The 14,672-nt window shown below is 34.3% G+C and overlaps 1 protein-coding gene across 1 annotated transcript in view; it reads left to right on the top strand.

The window, feature by feature from the left end:
- Positions 1-14,672, top strand: part of UBR1 (ubiquitin protein ligase E3 component n-recognin 1) — a 70,447-nt gene that overhangs the window by 34,081 nt on the left and 21,694 nt on the right. Inside the window, exons 21-30 of the mRNA XM_035900952.1 lie at positions 278-402; positions 1,347-1,399; positions 2,465-2,567; positions 3,088-3,136; positions 5,121-5,275; positions 6,234-6,333; positions 8,093-8,202; positions 9,547-9,636; positions 11,276-11,457; positions 12,596-12,801. Coding sequence (XP_035756845.1) covers positions 278-402; positions 1,347-1,399; positions 2,465-2,567; positions 3,088-3,136; positions 5,121-5,275; positions 6,234-6,333; positions 8,093-8,202; positions 9,547-9,636; positions 11,276-11,457; positions 12,596-12,801 — 1,173 coding nt within the window. The remainder of the gene's footprint in view (positions 1-277; positions 403-1,346; positions 1,400-2,464; positions 2,568-3,087; positions 3,137-5,120; positions 5,276-6,233; positions 6,334-8,092; positions 8,203-9,546; positions 9,637-11,275; positions 11,458-12,595; positions 12,802-14,672) is intronic.

The following is a 14,672-nucleotide window of genomic DNA, read 5'->3' as shown; positions in this document are numbered from 1 at the left end:
AACTGGAAGCAATAGGGGTTGCATGGTGAAAAAAAGCTGTTAGATAACTTCATAATTGTCTATTAAAGTAGAATACGAAGAGAAACTCTATCTCGGCCCATTTTGTTAGGAAGCTAGGCTAAAAAATATTTTTTCTCAGACACTTGGGATAGGTTTCTGGTGGATGCAAGCTTATACTGGGATATTTCCCAGCAATAGCGTTATCTCTCTGCAAAATTCAGAATTCCTTTATAACTGTCATGTTTGCCATTCTTCTCCTTTTGATTCACTCTCGTAGGGGAAAGATATGTGCCTGGAGTGAGTAATGTGACAAAAGAAGATGTTATCATGAGAGAAATCATCCATCTGTTATGTATTGAACCAATGGCTCACAGTGCCATTACCAAGTCCTTGCCTGAAAACGTAAGTCTGGTTTATTTACTTTTTTCCTACGCTTACTTTTTCTTGGTTTATGTCTCTTTCTACTTTAGCTTCCGTATCTTTATATGGAAGCATTTTATTTCTGATATAAAGCTGAAATGTTGGTTTCAGAATTACAAACTAGGACGACAAAGGGGCGTAAACACCTTGCTGGTGTAAAGGTAAATGTCATGTATTCAAGTATGGCCTAATCTGAAAAGGCTTGCATGGGCGTTGTGCTTTTTGATGAAGAGGGGGATTTTTTTAGAATATTCAGCTGTAGTTCTCCTAGCTTCAAAAAGAAAAGTTTTAAAATTATTTTCTCTTCTGGCCCTGTTAGGACCATGCAGCTGGATTCCATTCTGTCCTGTGTACCACCAATAAATTTGATCCTGTAATTTTGATCACTTAAACCTGTGCAGATCCATTGGAAGTCAAGTATTGTACAGGTCTATTTGAAAGCAAAATTCTATTCCGTTCTATGCCATTCTAGTCCAACTGATGAAAATTCAAGCAAAGGAAAGGAATGTGAATCAGATTTTATAGCCTGTGCAAGTTTTCAGGGCTGGCAGTCAATGCAAAATCTTTTATTGTAAATTAAATAGCCTGGAATATTATTAGAAACCAATAATGGGTGATCCACATTCACTATTTTAAGAGACTAAAACTGGTTTTCCCTCCATTGAGGTTGGGTAAGGCACTTTTCTGTTTCTGGAAATCAGCTCTGTTATAAATAAAATGTTACATGATTAAATGAAAGTATTTGTCTTTGTACTTTTAACTTGTCTGTTACAAATATCTGCTTTCTGAATAACAGTGGGCAAAATATATTAATTAATTAATTAGGGAATTGATCTAAATCTGTATATTGATTTTTGTTACACCTAGTATAAGACTGAAGATATTTGAATCCTTATATATTTATACCAAATTAAATTTTTTACCAGGAGAACAATGAAACTGGCTTGGAGAATGTAATTGATAAAGTGGCTACATTTAAGTAAGTTCTTAATATTGTTTTATAAGTAGCTTGAATGTGAAATAAGATCGCTTAGATTATATGGGTTAAACAAGCTGCACTGCACGGTCCCTGTACAGCTAATATTTTGCTGTCTTGAAATTTATACGCTGTCAGATATGTATTGGGAAGAAAAATGTGTGGAATATCCAAAGCTTCTGCTTCTCTCCTTTTGCCCCCCCTCTTTCTTCACATTCAGTTTGAGGAGTCTCAGGAGTTTAGTTACCTCAAGTCCTAGTGGGAGAATCTTCAAAAGTTCATTTTATTTCAAAGATGGTTGGGAACCTTAACAACTCCTTGTACCTTTTGAAAATCGCCACCTAATCATTGGTTTAGATGTTATTTAGTTGCTAACTTGCTGTAATTTTCAAATGGGAGTTATTTTTTTAAACATATGTATATGCACATATATATGTGCAAATATAAATATATTTTTATATATATGCACAAATATGGAACAATCAGTTATAGCAGTTCAGAAAAACTAGTTCAAATGTCTGCTATTTTTGTCATGAAAATATTTTGTAATTTTAATTATTTTAGTATACCTTACTTTAAATTTCATGTGGCTTGCTTGTTTATGTTTAATTGAGGGCAACTGTAGGTGTACCTAGGAATCTTGCTTTGCGAGTTATATGGAAGGTTCAAAAAATCTCACTGGCTGGAAAGTAGCTGTTTGTATTACTTGTTTTGTACCCTGGTTAAAGAAAGTAATGAATTTTACACAATAACATCCAATGTCTGAAATTCTAAGCCGTAAATTTGAAAAAGATTTACCTGTTAGAGGCTATGTGGTGTGCTGTAGATGGTGTAGACTACAAATATTTTGCTGCTAGGTAGGATTTACAGTAGTAAACAGTCTTGAAAATTAAAGACTGATAACTGTACTCACTCTATGTTCTTTATAAGTTAATGAAGCAGCTGTCACTATTCCACTTCTCATTAGCATTTCCTTAGAAAATGAATTGTGTTACTGGTTTGTTTACATTCAAAGATGTGCTGAGCACACATTATTAATTGGTATGTCATGAAATATTTTTCTGTAAGGAAACCGGGTGTGTCTGGCCATGGAGTTTATGAACTGAAAGATGAATGCTTGAAGGAGTTCAATATGTTCTTTTATCACTATACTAAGACCCAGCACAGCAAGGTAAGCAGTGCAAGATTCACTCTCAAAGGTTAAAAATAGTACATACTTATCAATGTCTAAAGAATTTTGCTGAATCGAGGGAATTAATGGAATCTAAAGAAACTGATTCAGTAAAGAGTATATGCAGCTAACTTAAAAACTGAACTTCTAACGAAGTTACGGTTGTTAATACAAATTGACGTGGTATGGTTTGCATTAGTATTTTCCTTATGGTGACTTCTGTTAACTGTTTATGCTAAGAACAAAATAGGGTAAGAATTATCTTTGAACTGGAAAACCCCAAACTTTGCTTTTATAATTCTTATTGAGGAAGCAAATATGTCCAATTATTTATCTCTACTACAAATTGAAATGCAAAATACAACATTGTTAAACAGATTTCAGACAAGATTCTAGTTACGCGACCAAGTATTGACAAAGTACCTTGCCAAATGTCTAGTTTAGTTAGTCTTGCCCCATTTCTGTTTTTATTGCATGCTTCTGTAGAGATGCTGATATAACAGCACTACTTTTTCTGTAGGCTGAACATACACAAAAGAAAAGAAGAAAACAAGAAAACAGAGATGAAGGTAAAAATTTGATTCAACAAATGTGATAATTCAGTAGTGTATGTAGCTGTGCATATAAAACGAGCTTTGGGAGATGTCTTGTGACTTAATCATGGACAGTTGAGTTCACATTAAATTTGTTGTGATTTGTAGTAATTGCAGTTAATTAGCACCTGACATTTCTTTTATCTTTTTTCCTTTTTTTTAACACAAAGATAGGAGTTTTGGAATTTTTAGTTCAATTTCCATGTAGACAAATAAACATGGCATAGCACCCATTGGCAAAATGAACAACTAAGAGTTTTTATGGTGGAGTAATTAGGAGGCAAAAGTTTATTTTTTGTGAGCAGTTTCTCTAGCACAACATTGAGAAGTAATAATGCCATGTAGAGAAGGTTGCTGCAGGAGCTAGTGCTCATGCCCATTCTGTAAGTAGCTTGAGACTTAAGTTCTGTAAATCAAAATTTTCTTTTTTTAGAAGCTGCAAATACATATAACAATAAACCCCCATGTTACTATTGTAACAGAAATGTTATTTTCCTTTTGAGTTTACTTTTACCCATTCAAATCATGAGCATTAATTGAGTTGATTTGAGGAAGACTTTGTAAGCTGAACAAATAAGTACAATGAACAATTTAATAAAATCACTATCACTGCTTTTGTGAGTTGCAACAGATACAACTATTTTTCTCTTCCCAGATTGCCCTTCCAGTTGAATACCTTAATCTTTACTTCCTATTCTAAAGCACATTTTGATTCTTGTGTACAGTCAGGGACGCTACAGCATTTCATACCTAAGATGGTTAGAATTAATTCTGAGTGAATTTTACTTGCTTTGGATCCCTTTCAGTTGAAAAATTCTGGAACTGAAAAAGAATAAATTGGTATTGTAATTTAGGAGGGACACAGTTAAATTGGAAATCACATTCTCTTTGAAAAAGATGAATTTCCTTCAGTAACTCTGAAGATTATGACAGCTGGAAAATAGTGAATAATCTTTGGATTACTTCTGGTTTCTTCCACCACAGTTTATTTTATACAGTTGACAGACTTCAATAGTACCTTCTTTATTTTTTTTTTTCCTCCTGTTCACTTCAGCAACTTAAAATGTTAGCAGGGACGTTTATTTTGTAGAACTTTTAAAAAGCAGATATTTAGATGTAATTGTCAGAAACTGAAATTCATATAATTGGACTATACAGTTCCAAAATACAAAGATGTTTATGTTGATGTGTATTCCCCTGAGGCTACCCATTTTGTTGTAAATACTTTGTGCATATGCTTTTATGTGGCTGTGTTGTCTTTATCAGTAACTTTTGGTAATTCATTCAGTCTAAATTGTCAAAAGAGTGATAGTTTCAGAGATACTGCATTCATAGTTTTCTGAAAATAGGATTCCAGGTACCAAAAGAAGACTAATGTCAATGCTTCCAGGTAGGGAAATGCTGCGGCATTAATCGAGCTGCTGTTAGTAGGTGCCAAGATTCCAGGTTGCTTCTGAGTGAGACACCACATCACACAGTTTCAATATCAACTCAAAATGTACATAGCTAGAAATTATCAGAATGCCTCAGCAGCAGGAAGAATTTAGAGCTTCAGCCACACCTTGGAAGATCCACTGCTTGCTTGTTTAACTACTTGAAAATTTTATATCTGATGCAAAACACAAACACTGTGTGTTTATTAGTGATACATAAATAATAAGGCAGTGCAAAGTATTAGATTTGCATTACAGATACAACTAAGTACTTGTGATTTTTTTTTTTTTTAGCCTTAGTTTGCATGTGTTTTATAAAAGAAGTACTTAGTTGTACTAAGCTGAAAGCCTGTTGAAAGCTGACTTAAGTGAACAATTGTGTTTGAGGGTGACTTTATTAATTTAAAGGTTCAGTGGAACCTTTACAGGTTATTTCAGTGGAATTAGTATGCTTGTGCTCTCTTTTTTTTGCCTGCAATCTTTGAGATGCCAGTTTGTTAATATATTTGCACATCTCCATTTCCTAGCGTTGCCACCACCTCCTCCTCCAGACTTCAGTCCTGCATTCAGCAACGTGGTGAGGATTCTGAACTGTGACGTTATGATGCACATACTGCGGACCATTCTTCAGAGAGCAGTAGAACTGGAAACCCACTTGTGGACTGAAGCTATGATCCAAATGGTATGGTTAGCTTTGGTCTTCTTCCTGTGGTTGTTCCTGTGTTGACCATGTCAACTGCTTATGATAAGATCAAAATGTGTAAAGATAAACCATAACTTTGAATTATAAGAATTTACTTTTTGACCCCAAACCTGTTTTTATAAATCTTATCGACAAAGAAAATATTTCTAATTATTTATGTCGACTCTAAAATATACTACTGTGTTTCACATTTCTTAAATTAGGAATATTCTTCAGTTGTCTATTTTGCTTTCCACCCTGTGTTGCCTCATCACTGAAGCGGTTTCAATATGTAATTATCCTTACCTCATTTTTTCCTTGGAACTTCATGTGCAAATAAGTAACCCTTCGATAATCTTAAAGAAATTGAAGTTGCTTCATCCTGTAAGCTGCAAAGTCTCCAAATATGTAAATATTTTTGGGGCCTCAGTCATGAAATAATACAATTTTGTAAGCATTTCAACATTTCATTTTACCACAGTGACTTTATGCTTTAAAAAAAAAAAAATTATTGAAATTGTTGAATTGTTGAAGGTTGGGTTGTTGCGGGTTTTTTTTTTTTTTTAAATATTTTAGGATTAGGATCTGAATCTGCAGACTGGTTGAATTAATCAGTTTTGTAATTAGAGTGCATAGATTATTTAATTGCTTTGCCTTACCTGCTGATCTTTGGATTATGGAATTAGCCAAGTATTCATAGATTTGTGTCAGCAAAATTACAAGATTCATATATTACAAATGTAAAGTGTGTGCAAGTTTGTTTATTTTAATGCAGGTAATATGCAGGAAAATGATTTTGTGCATTGTTTCTATATATGATCTCTGCACTTTTTTCATTTATGTGGTTTATGATCGATATAATCACCATATAGTACAGAACTATATTAAATATCTTTATTTTATATGCCAGTTTTCCAGACCTCTAACAGTGAATGAGATGTACTTTTTTTTTTTTTAGGTGCTTCATCTCCTTTCTTTAGGGTTACTAGAAGAGAAGCAGCAGTTACTGAAGTGTCCAGAAGAAGAAGTAACCTTTGATTTTTATCACAAAGCAACACGTACGTTTCGTTTTCTTTGAAAGGACAGAGTAAATTAGGCTAACTTGATTTTGTAAGGACAAAAACAGAATAGAAGAAAGCACTCAGTGATTTTAGTCAGAAAGGATTTACTTTTTGCTATAGAATTAAAACCTGCTAAAATATTAAAAAAAAAAAAAAATTAAAAAAAAAAAAAAAATCAAGAGACCAGGTTTGGACTAGCTTCCTTTGTTCCCAATTGCCAGATACGTTGAAGAGGAGACATACTTCTCTTCCTGGGAAAGAAATGGAAAAGTAATACTAGTGTTGGGTACCTGAAAACGGTTCTTCCTTCACAAGAACATTATAGAAGTGGAAACTAAGAACTCCTTGAAAAATGACAGTGGATTTAATGAACTGTCTCCAACCCTTGTACTCTTGAGCTGTACAATTATTGGTTTACCTGAAAGTTAAAGCCTTTTACTATGGTAGTGATAATAGAAACAAAACTTAGTGGCTATGAAGTGTGCTTTTTTCTTTTTCTCTGCTTTTCCAAATCCTTGCAGAGTACTTCCTAATCTTGCATTCAAGACTAGTGAGTGGGGGTCGGAATCTATATTTTCTAAATAGTCTTCCAGCTTATCCAGAGTTTCTGCTTCACTGTGTAAGAATAAATAAATAAAAAATCCATTATAAAGCTAAATGTAATTGTCATTTGAGAAATGACACAGAGATAAGAACTGTGAAGTAAAATCATAGAATCAGAGAATTGTTTAGGTTGGAAAAGACCTTTAATATCATTGGGTCCAACCTTTAACCTAACACTGCCACGTCCACCACTAAACCATGTCACTTAGCACCACATCTACACGTCCTCTAAATGCTTCCTATACCAATAAATAAATACATAAAGCTGCTGGACTGCCTTGATTTAGTTTTTCAAAAACGTAAAAAGAGGTGTCACTGAGTTTGAAAAACACTCCCATTTCACGTTTTATTCTTAATTTTTTCTTATTGTTGAGCAAGTAGAAGTATTACCATCATAGTGAATGTATTTCTGTTTAAGAAGCTTCATGTCAAATTTAGGAATACACTACTAGACGTAATTACTGTTGAGATGTTAGAGAATTCTTTGCCAGCTTTTGTTCAGTGTAACCAGAAAAACCAAAGCCCCATTTATGCATAAGGGATGCAAAAATAATCAGTATTTTTGTTAGAAAACTCTTATTGAGAAGTGATTTTAAATAAATAAATAAAGGGTGTGTGTGTATTTGTCTCACTTCTAAAAATGTGCAAATTAACTTCAAATAGAAAGTGCTCCAAAAGAAATATAACTGAAGAGGATGGTCTCAATTTTAAAGCATACTTGCATTGGAGAATGGCCTAGAATGTTATGAACTGTTACTAAGGTGTGAGGAATCAAAGAATTACTGTAATTATGATAGTTTTTGTGATAGAAATAAACTTGTGCACACTGAGCTGTTAGCAAACTTATGTAAGCTGTAAGAGCTTTACTGCTTCTCCTTGAAGTGAAAGGCAATTCTGGTTTTGTCTGTATTTGGGCTCTTGGAAGTAGCAAAAATTACTGATCTACAAGGGGGGAAAGACTATATTACATTTAACTGGAATAAACAGATGAAATTAAACCAGAAATGTAACTACACAGGTTGTGTTCGTGTATGTGTGTTGTATGATTAGCAATATTTTAAGGCATATCCATGGTTGTAAATATATTAAGACGTTGAGATGGGTTTTTTTCCCAGAAGACCCATGCTTTTCTATTTTTCTCTCCTTTGTAAAGGAATGGGAAGCTCGGCCTTGAATGCTGTGAACGTGTTAATGCTTCTGGAAAAATTGAAGAGAGTTCCTCAGTTGGAGGCACAGAAGGACACAGTCAATTGGATATTGCAGGTACACAAGGGGGAGAGAAGTATGATCTAAGTTTAGTAATTTAGGAAGCTTTGATAGGTGTTATAATTCCTACATGTAACCCAGTGTTTACAGCTGCAATGCTTTCTTGAGAAGCTTAATCTGTAGGAACATTCTTCCCGCCCCCCCCTTTTTTTTAGATGAGAAGGTTTTTTGAATACTGTTGTTAACACAAGTAATTGTACTTGTTATTGCTACTTTCCAAGTATTGGATCAATTTTTTGTTAGATAACTCATTCCAGTAATGACATTTTTATACATAAACTTTATTCCTCATATTTCTGTTGCAAAATAACAGCAAGTGATGAGTAAAAGTTTATTAACTGGGAAAGCATTTTAGAGGCTGCTTGTATTAAGACTTGAGTCATATGGATCTGACTAATGGCCACATTGTACATTTGACCTGCGGAATTTTTCCATCCAAGTCCCTGCCATTTCCTAGTAAGAGACAGGAAAAACTTCTAGAGCTGTGACACCTTCTCTAATGTAGGAGGCTGCTGCTTTTGCTTAGCAGAAATACTACTGTCCTGTTCCATTTGGGCTTCTTGTTTTAGGGGGCAAATATAGAAGACAGAGCTTTTGGAAAAGAGGGTACAAATCCACAGTAGGTTTCCAAAACTATGCTCAGGTACTGAAATTATCCCGGTACGTTAGAGAGGCAGGTTTGAAAGTTGGTTTTTTTTTTTTTTTTTTGTTTTGTTTTTTTTTTTAGAAGTACTCTTCTAAAATACTAAGGGCAAAAATAAAAATGTACTTTAAAAGGTATATTTAACTTTTTAATGATACATATAGTAAATGTAGAATACTTAAGCAACTTGAAGTTTTGATAATATTATTAAAGTAAAGATAGCTGGAGAAAGTATTAAAATTGAACCTTCAGTTTTCATTTACTAATTGGGCATATGCTGGAAGGCTTTCTGTTCCAGATGTACAGAGTTTTGTATCATTTTAGTAACTATTTCCATGGGATGATCCACATCTCACCGACTTGAAATAAGCTAGCAGTCTCTGCCCATTCTTCTGATGTACAGATGCTTTAGCTGCTTAGCAGTATTACTGCACTTAGTGCCAGAAGACTGGAAAATTTGGAAGAATTTTACTTCATACTGAGCAGTGCTCATCAGGTTTAGGATACAGACACAGCAGTGTTACAGGAGTACACATATGGTCTCAGATGTTTTTGTTATTTAGGAGTATGGCAGTTGGTTTCATCAATTTGAAAATCTGAAAATAATGTGAAATTAAATATCAAGAGCTTTAATCCTGTCTATACTGTAATAAAAGCCAAGTTGCATTTTATTTTTAACATCTAATCTCTATTCCTAGATGTTTGACACAGTGAAAAGATTGAGAGAAAAATCTTGTTTGACAACAGTAGCAGCTACATCAGGCTCAGAAGCTACGAAAGGTGATGAGGTAATAAACAAAAAAAAATTTCAGTGGAAGCCGTGTGTTTAACGTTTTGAATGGCTGTTTTCAAAAAGGTGCCTAAATTTATTGTTACCTAAAATGATAATTTTTAAAATACTAATTTCTGATCTATTGCCTAAAAATAGGATTTGGGTTCCAAGACTAATATTTTTAATAAATGGAATTTATGCTAAGCATATTTCATGAAATTATTAGCAGCTAGTGTGGTTTTGGTTGTACTTCCAAGTTAAGTGAAACAACTGAGGGGCAGTGAAGAGGTAATTTGTGTTCTTTTCACCATTTCTTATCTTTAGGATTTGACCACCTTTTCTATTATATTGTATTTGTGCAATAATTAGAAATACAAATCCACTTAAAATGATGTCTTGTAACTTACGTGACCTACCTAGAGGCTAATCTGCTTTTTCTTGATTTGTATAATGACATCAGGCTTAGGTGATTATTCTGTCTGTGTATCGGTCTCTAGCTGCTTCCCTCAAAATAACTTTTGAATCCAGTGGTCAAATGACACAGTGAAATGGAAATTCCAGAGATAACTGCAGTCCCATGAGGTTGGGGGTTTTTTTTGTGGGTTTTTTTGTTTGTTTGTTTGTTTTGTTTGTTTCTTGGGTTTTTTTTTAAATTGGCAGTTGAATAGAAGAGTCCAATTACCCTTAGACAGTGTGCAAAGACAGGCCAGTTTACTCTTACACATTCTGTTTGGCAACAGTTTGCTGCCAAACAATCTTGGCTAGTCATTGCATGCATAGCTCTCAACTTACCACAGCATATGCTGTGTTTCTTTTTTGAGAAAGGTGTCATATGATATCTGGTAAGGTAAGGGAACAAAACACAAAAGTCGGTAAGAAATAAGACTCTTGCAGTTCCACTACTTATGGAGCCGTTTGTTGTTTCATTTCCTGAAACAGTAATGGCACCGTGAATGGAAGCAATGTGTATAATGTTCAATTTGTGCCTTAAGTAATTGAATAAAGGAAATTAGGTTCTATATGTTTTAATTAAGTCTACCTGTTTTTCGAATTCTACATTTCCAAAGAATATAAATACTTTGTTTATAGTTTTTGAAAACATGATAAATGAGAAAATACTGGAAGAAGAAGAGTTTCCAGTCTAGAGTAAAGAAGAATAGGGGAAAATACAATCCTCAGATGCATAAAAAGCTGCCACAAAAATGTAGGAACAATCAGTTTGCTTTGTTGTCCTTAAATTCCTGTAAGGGAGATGCTGAATACTCAGTAGGGATTTTGCTTATGGGGAGAATAACAAAACACTGGAGGAGGCTTGTGATGTTCGCCTCATTAAAGTTTCTTAAGAACAGACAAGCGCCTAATTAAAATGGTTCAGGTATTACTGATCCTGTCTCTGAGCAAGAGGTTATCCTGGTGACCTTTTGTGGACCCCTGAAAAATCTTTCTTCTGACTAGATTAATGAACCTAGTCAACACTTAAGATTTTCAATTTACATTTTTCAGATAGCAGTTAACTTTTTAATCAGTAGAGTGTTGTCCGTTAAGGAATTCGATGTCAGTGGTTAGAATGTATATAGTCAGGGAAAGATTCTTCTCATTTTTTTATGTTCTCTGTTGCCTATGATTTCTTTATTGTCTCTTATTGTAAGACACAGAGCACACAGGATAAAGAGAAAGCTGAGCGGAAGAGAAAGGCAGAAGCAGCTAGGTTGCACCGTCAGAAGATAATGGCCCAGATGTCTGCACTGCAGAGGAATTTCATTGAAACCCATAAGCTCCTGTATGAAAACACACTGGAGGCACAGGCAAAAGAAGATGCTATTATGGAGGAAGAAAGGTAAGAAAAAACAGATGTCCAGAGTGCTGGTGGGAAGGGTTCATTACCTGCTACACAAAAAAATTTGAAAGTACATTCAAGGGACAGATTGTGTCATCCCAGTCAGCAAACTTGTGTCTCTTTACTTTAAGACATCTTCTGATACAGAATTATATAAAAACTAGCATGTGTATGCTAATGTAAGAACAGTGGGCTCACTTTGTAGAGCAGCATAAGATAAGCAATAAGAAAACTAATTATTTCTTCAAATGGTTGGTACTTGTATTGCTTAACACTTGAAAAAATGCCATTAGTAAGCTGCTGAGTTGACAACACTAATTTTGGAGGTGGCTGTTCATCTTATATGAAATTTAAGCATTTAGTTTGGAAAGGATCTGAAAGCCAATATTTCTTAAGGTTAAGTTGCAATGAAGAAAATACGCTTCTTATAACTCAAGTCACTGTTATTTCTGTTTGTTAGTTTTAAAAATCTAGTTTCTTACTGAAGGTGTTTGGTTTATATTGGTTATAATTTTATTGGCATGGATTGCTCCTGTTCTAGAGATGTTTCAAAAATATAGTACGCATAATAAAACTCACAATTTTGGTCTAATTGGGGCTTCACAAAACTGATCAGGAAAAGAGAGATATCTGCTGGAAAAAAAGTACAGATTACTTCTATGTGCTTTGATCTTTAATAAATCATGTTCTATGAATCATGATTGAACTCTGGAATAAGGAAAACTTAAAAAAATATATGGGAGCTTATTGTGTCAAAGCACTGGATTAAGGTAGTGGCATTCATTTTCAGTATGTTTTCTTCAGGAAGGAGAAACATTTTTAATGTGTCTGTAAGGTTAAAATATATTTAATCCAATCTACATTGAGTACAGTTTCCTGAATTTCCTGCTGTCTGAATTCATTTCATGGTGTTATTTCCTATTAGCTGGCTTCCACTTTCTATTTTTAAAGGGCACCGCATTTTAGTGAGGATCGAGGTGTTTCTTCATTGTTTGGTCATCATTTTGTTTTGTAAAGCACTTTGGAATAAAACTAGAAACATCAGCAGTGTATGACATTTTTAGATGCCCAGAGGAATAAGTTTGTTTAGAAGAAGGCATCTGATTATTTTATATCTGTGTCACTTACGGTCTTACAGCATGTCTTCGGCAGTTGATTACTCCAAAATCGCTTTGGGTCCCAAACGAGGTCCATCTGTTGCTGAGAAAGAAGTTCTGACCTGTATTCTTTGTCAGGAGGAGCAGGAAGTAAAGTTGGAAAGTGCTGCCATGGTATTATCTGCCTGTGTCCAGAAATCAACTGCCTTAACTCAGAATAGGAGCAGAATTCTTGAACTCTCCGGTGGTATGCGATTTTTCTTCTTTTAGACTACAAGCAGTTCTGTACCTAGACCTCATACCCTTTGAACCTAATTAAACTCTGTATTCAGTCAGACTGCTAAATGGCTGACACTAGCTAATAAAAAGACAGTGAAAACTTACAAATTGTTCTAAAATTCATGCTTTAAAACTTAAAAATGAGAAGTGTATGAAGATTCTGATTTGTCCCTGGGAAATCAGAAAATGCTTTAATCTCACAAGAAGATTTTATAAAACTTAGGTAGGAGTAGTCACTCTGGAAAAAATCCAAGAATGTAACAGCTCCTGTTTGTTCAAGTGCAGCAGCAAACTTTTCCAGTATGGAGGAAATAACATGAACGTTATTGGAGGCCAATATGGCAGCTTCAGGAGGGTTTGTGTTTTTGTCAGGGTTTTTTTTCATGTCCAGGAAATAATAAAAAGAGCAACATAAAAAAAACAGAGAAGTGTAAGCAAGGAGCATATGATATCATCTGATGAATGAAAAAAAGAATGAATGCAAGAGAATAATAAAAACACAAGAGCTAAAGTTGCGTAATATCATATTGGTAGCAGGAAACACAAAGACCAACCAGATTTTTTTTGTAACAGTTACACATGAGAGAGATTTTTGGTCGATTACTTAAGGGAAGGAAAGCAAATAAATAGAAGGAAAAGGGAAAGCTTAAATACTCACTGACATTTTTGCTCTCTTTTTCAAAAAGAGAATTAATAATAATTGAAGATCAGATGCTTGGTGGCTTTTAATTTTAATAAGAGAGAAATATGGTCCAGAATAGGATAAGAAAAGTCGAAACAATGTCTAGATAACTTCAGTGTATTCACCTTGGCAATTATTAAAGTAATATTGAAAGTACTATCAGAACCATTTTCTTCAGTATAATCTTTACATTATTTTCTAAAATGCATACAAGATAGTTGAGATTTCAGAAGGGCATGCAAGCATTTGTCTGAAGAAAAGGCCAAAAAAGTAGAAGTGAAATGAAAGTACTAAACATTTGAGTATTCCAGCCAGCCTGGATGCCCAGAAATATGTTGGATGATAGTAATTATTATTAGTTTATAAGACAATATTATTTAAAAAAAGGCAGACAATAAAGCAGTAAGACATATCAAAAATGGATTTGTCAAGAAAAGAAATTAGTAAGAGACCCTAATTCTTTGACCAGGATAACTGGTTTTGTGTGTAAGGAGTAAGTAAGATAATTTATTGTTATGTTTATTAGAATTTTTAGCTCTGTCCTACTTGATACACAGCCTAGGCAAACATTGTTTAGGTGAAATCACCCCAAGGTGGACATACATCTCATAGAATTGTTTAGGTTGGAGAAGACCTTTAAGATCACAAAGTCCAACCGTTACCCTAACCCTGCCATCCCACTACTAAACCATGTCCCTAAGCACCACATCTACACCTCTTTTAAATACCTACAAGGATGGGGACTCGACCACTTCCTTGGGCAGCCTGTTCCAATGCTTAACAACCCTTTCAGTGAAAAAATTTTCCTAATGTCCAACCTAAACCTGCCCTGGTGCAACTTCAGGCCATTTCCCCTCGTCCTATTGCCCATTACCAGGGAGAAGAGACCAACCCCCACCTCGCTACAGCCTCCTTTCAGGTAGTTGTAGAGGGTGATATGGTCTCCCCTCACCCTCCTCTTCTCCAGACTAAACAGCCCTCATCATAAAACTACTAGTATGATTCAACCACAGTATAATATTAAATAACAATTACAAGTTAAGTGATGGTTTTTCCCTGTAAATTGAATTATATTTATTTTAACACAGAAAATAACAAATAGCTGTTATCTATTAAATATTTATTAATCATTATATATGCTCTATGTATATGCCAAT

This window comes from Egretta garzetta, unplaced genomic scaffold, assembly GCF_000687185.1.
Source record: "Egretta garzetta isolate BGI_Z169 unplaced genomic scaffold, ASM68718v1 scaffold828, whole genome shotgun sequence".
NCBI lineage: Eukaryota > Metazoa > Chordata > Aves > Pelecaniformes > Ardeidae > Egretta > Egretta garzetta.
This window is presented reverse-complemented; position numbering and strand designations above follow the sequence as displayed.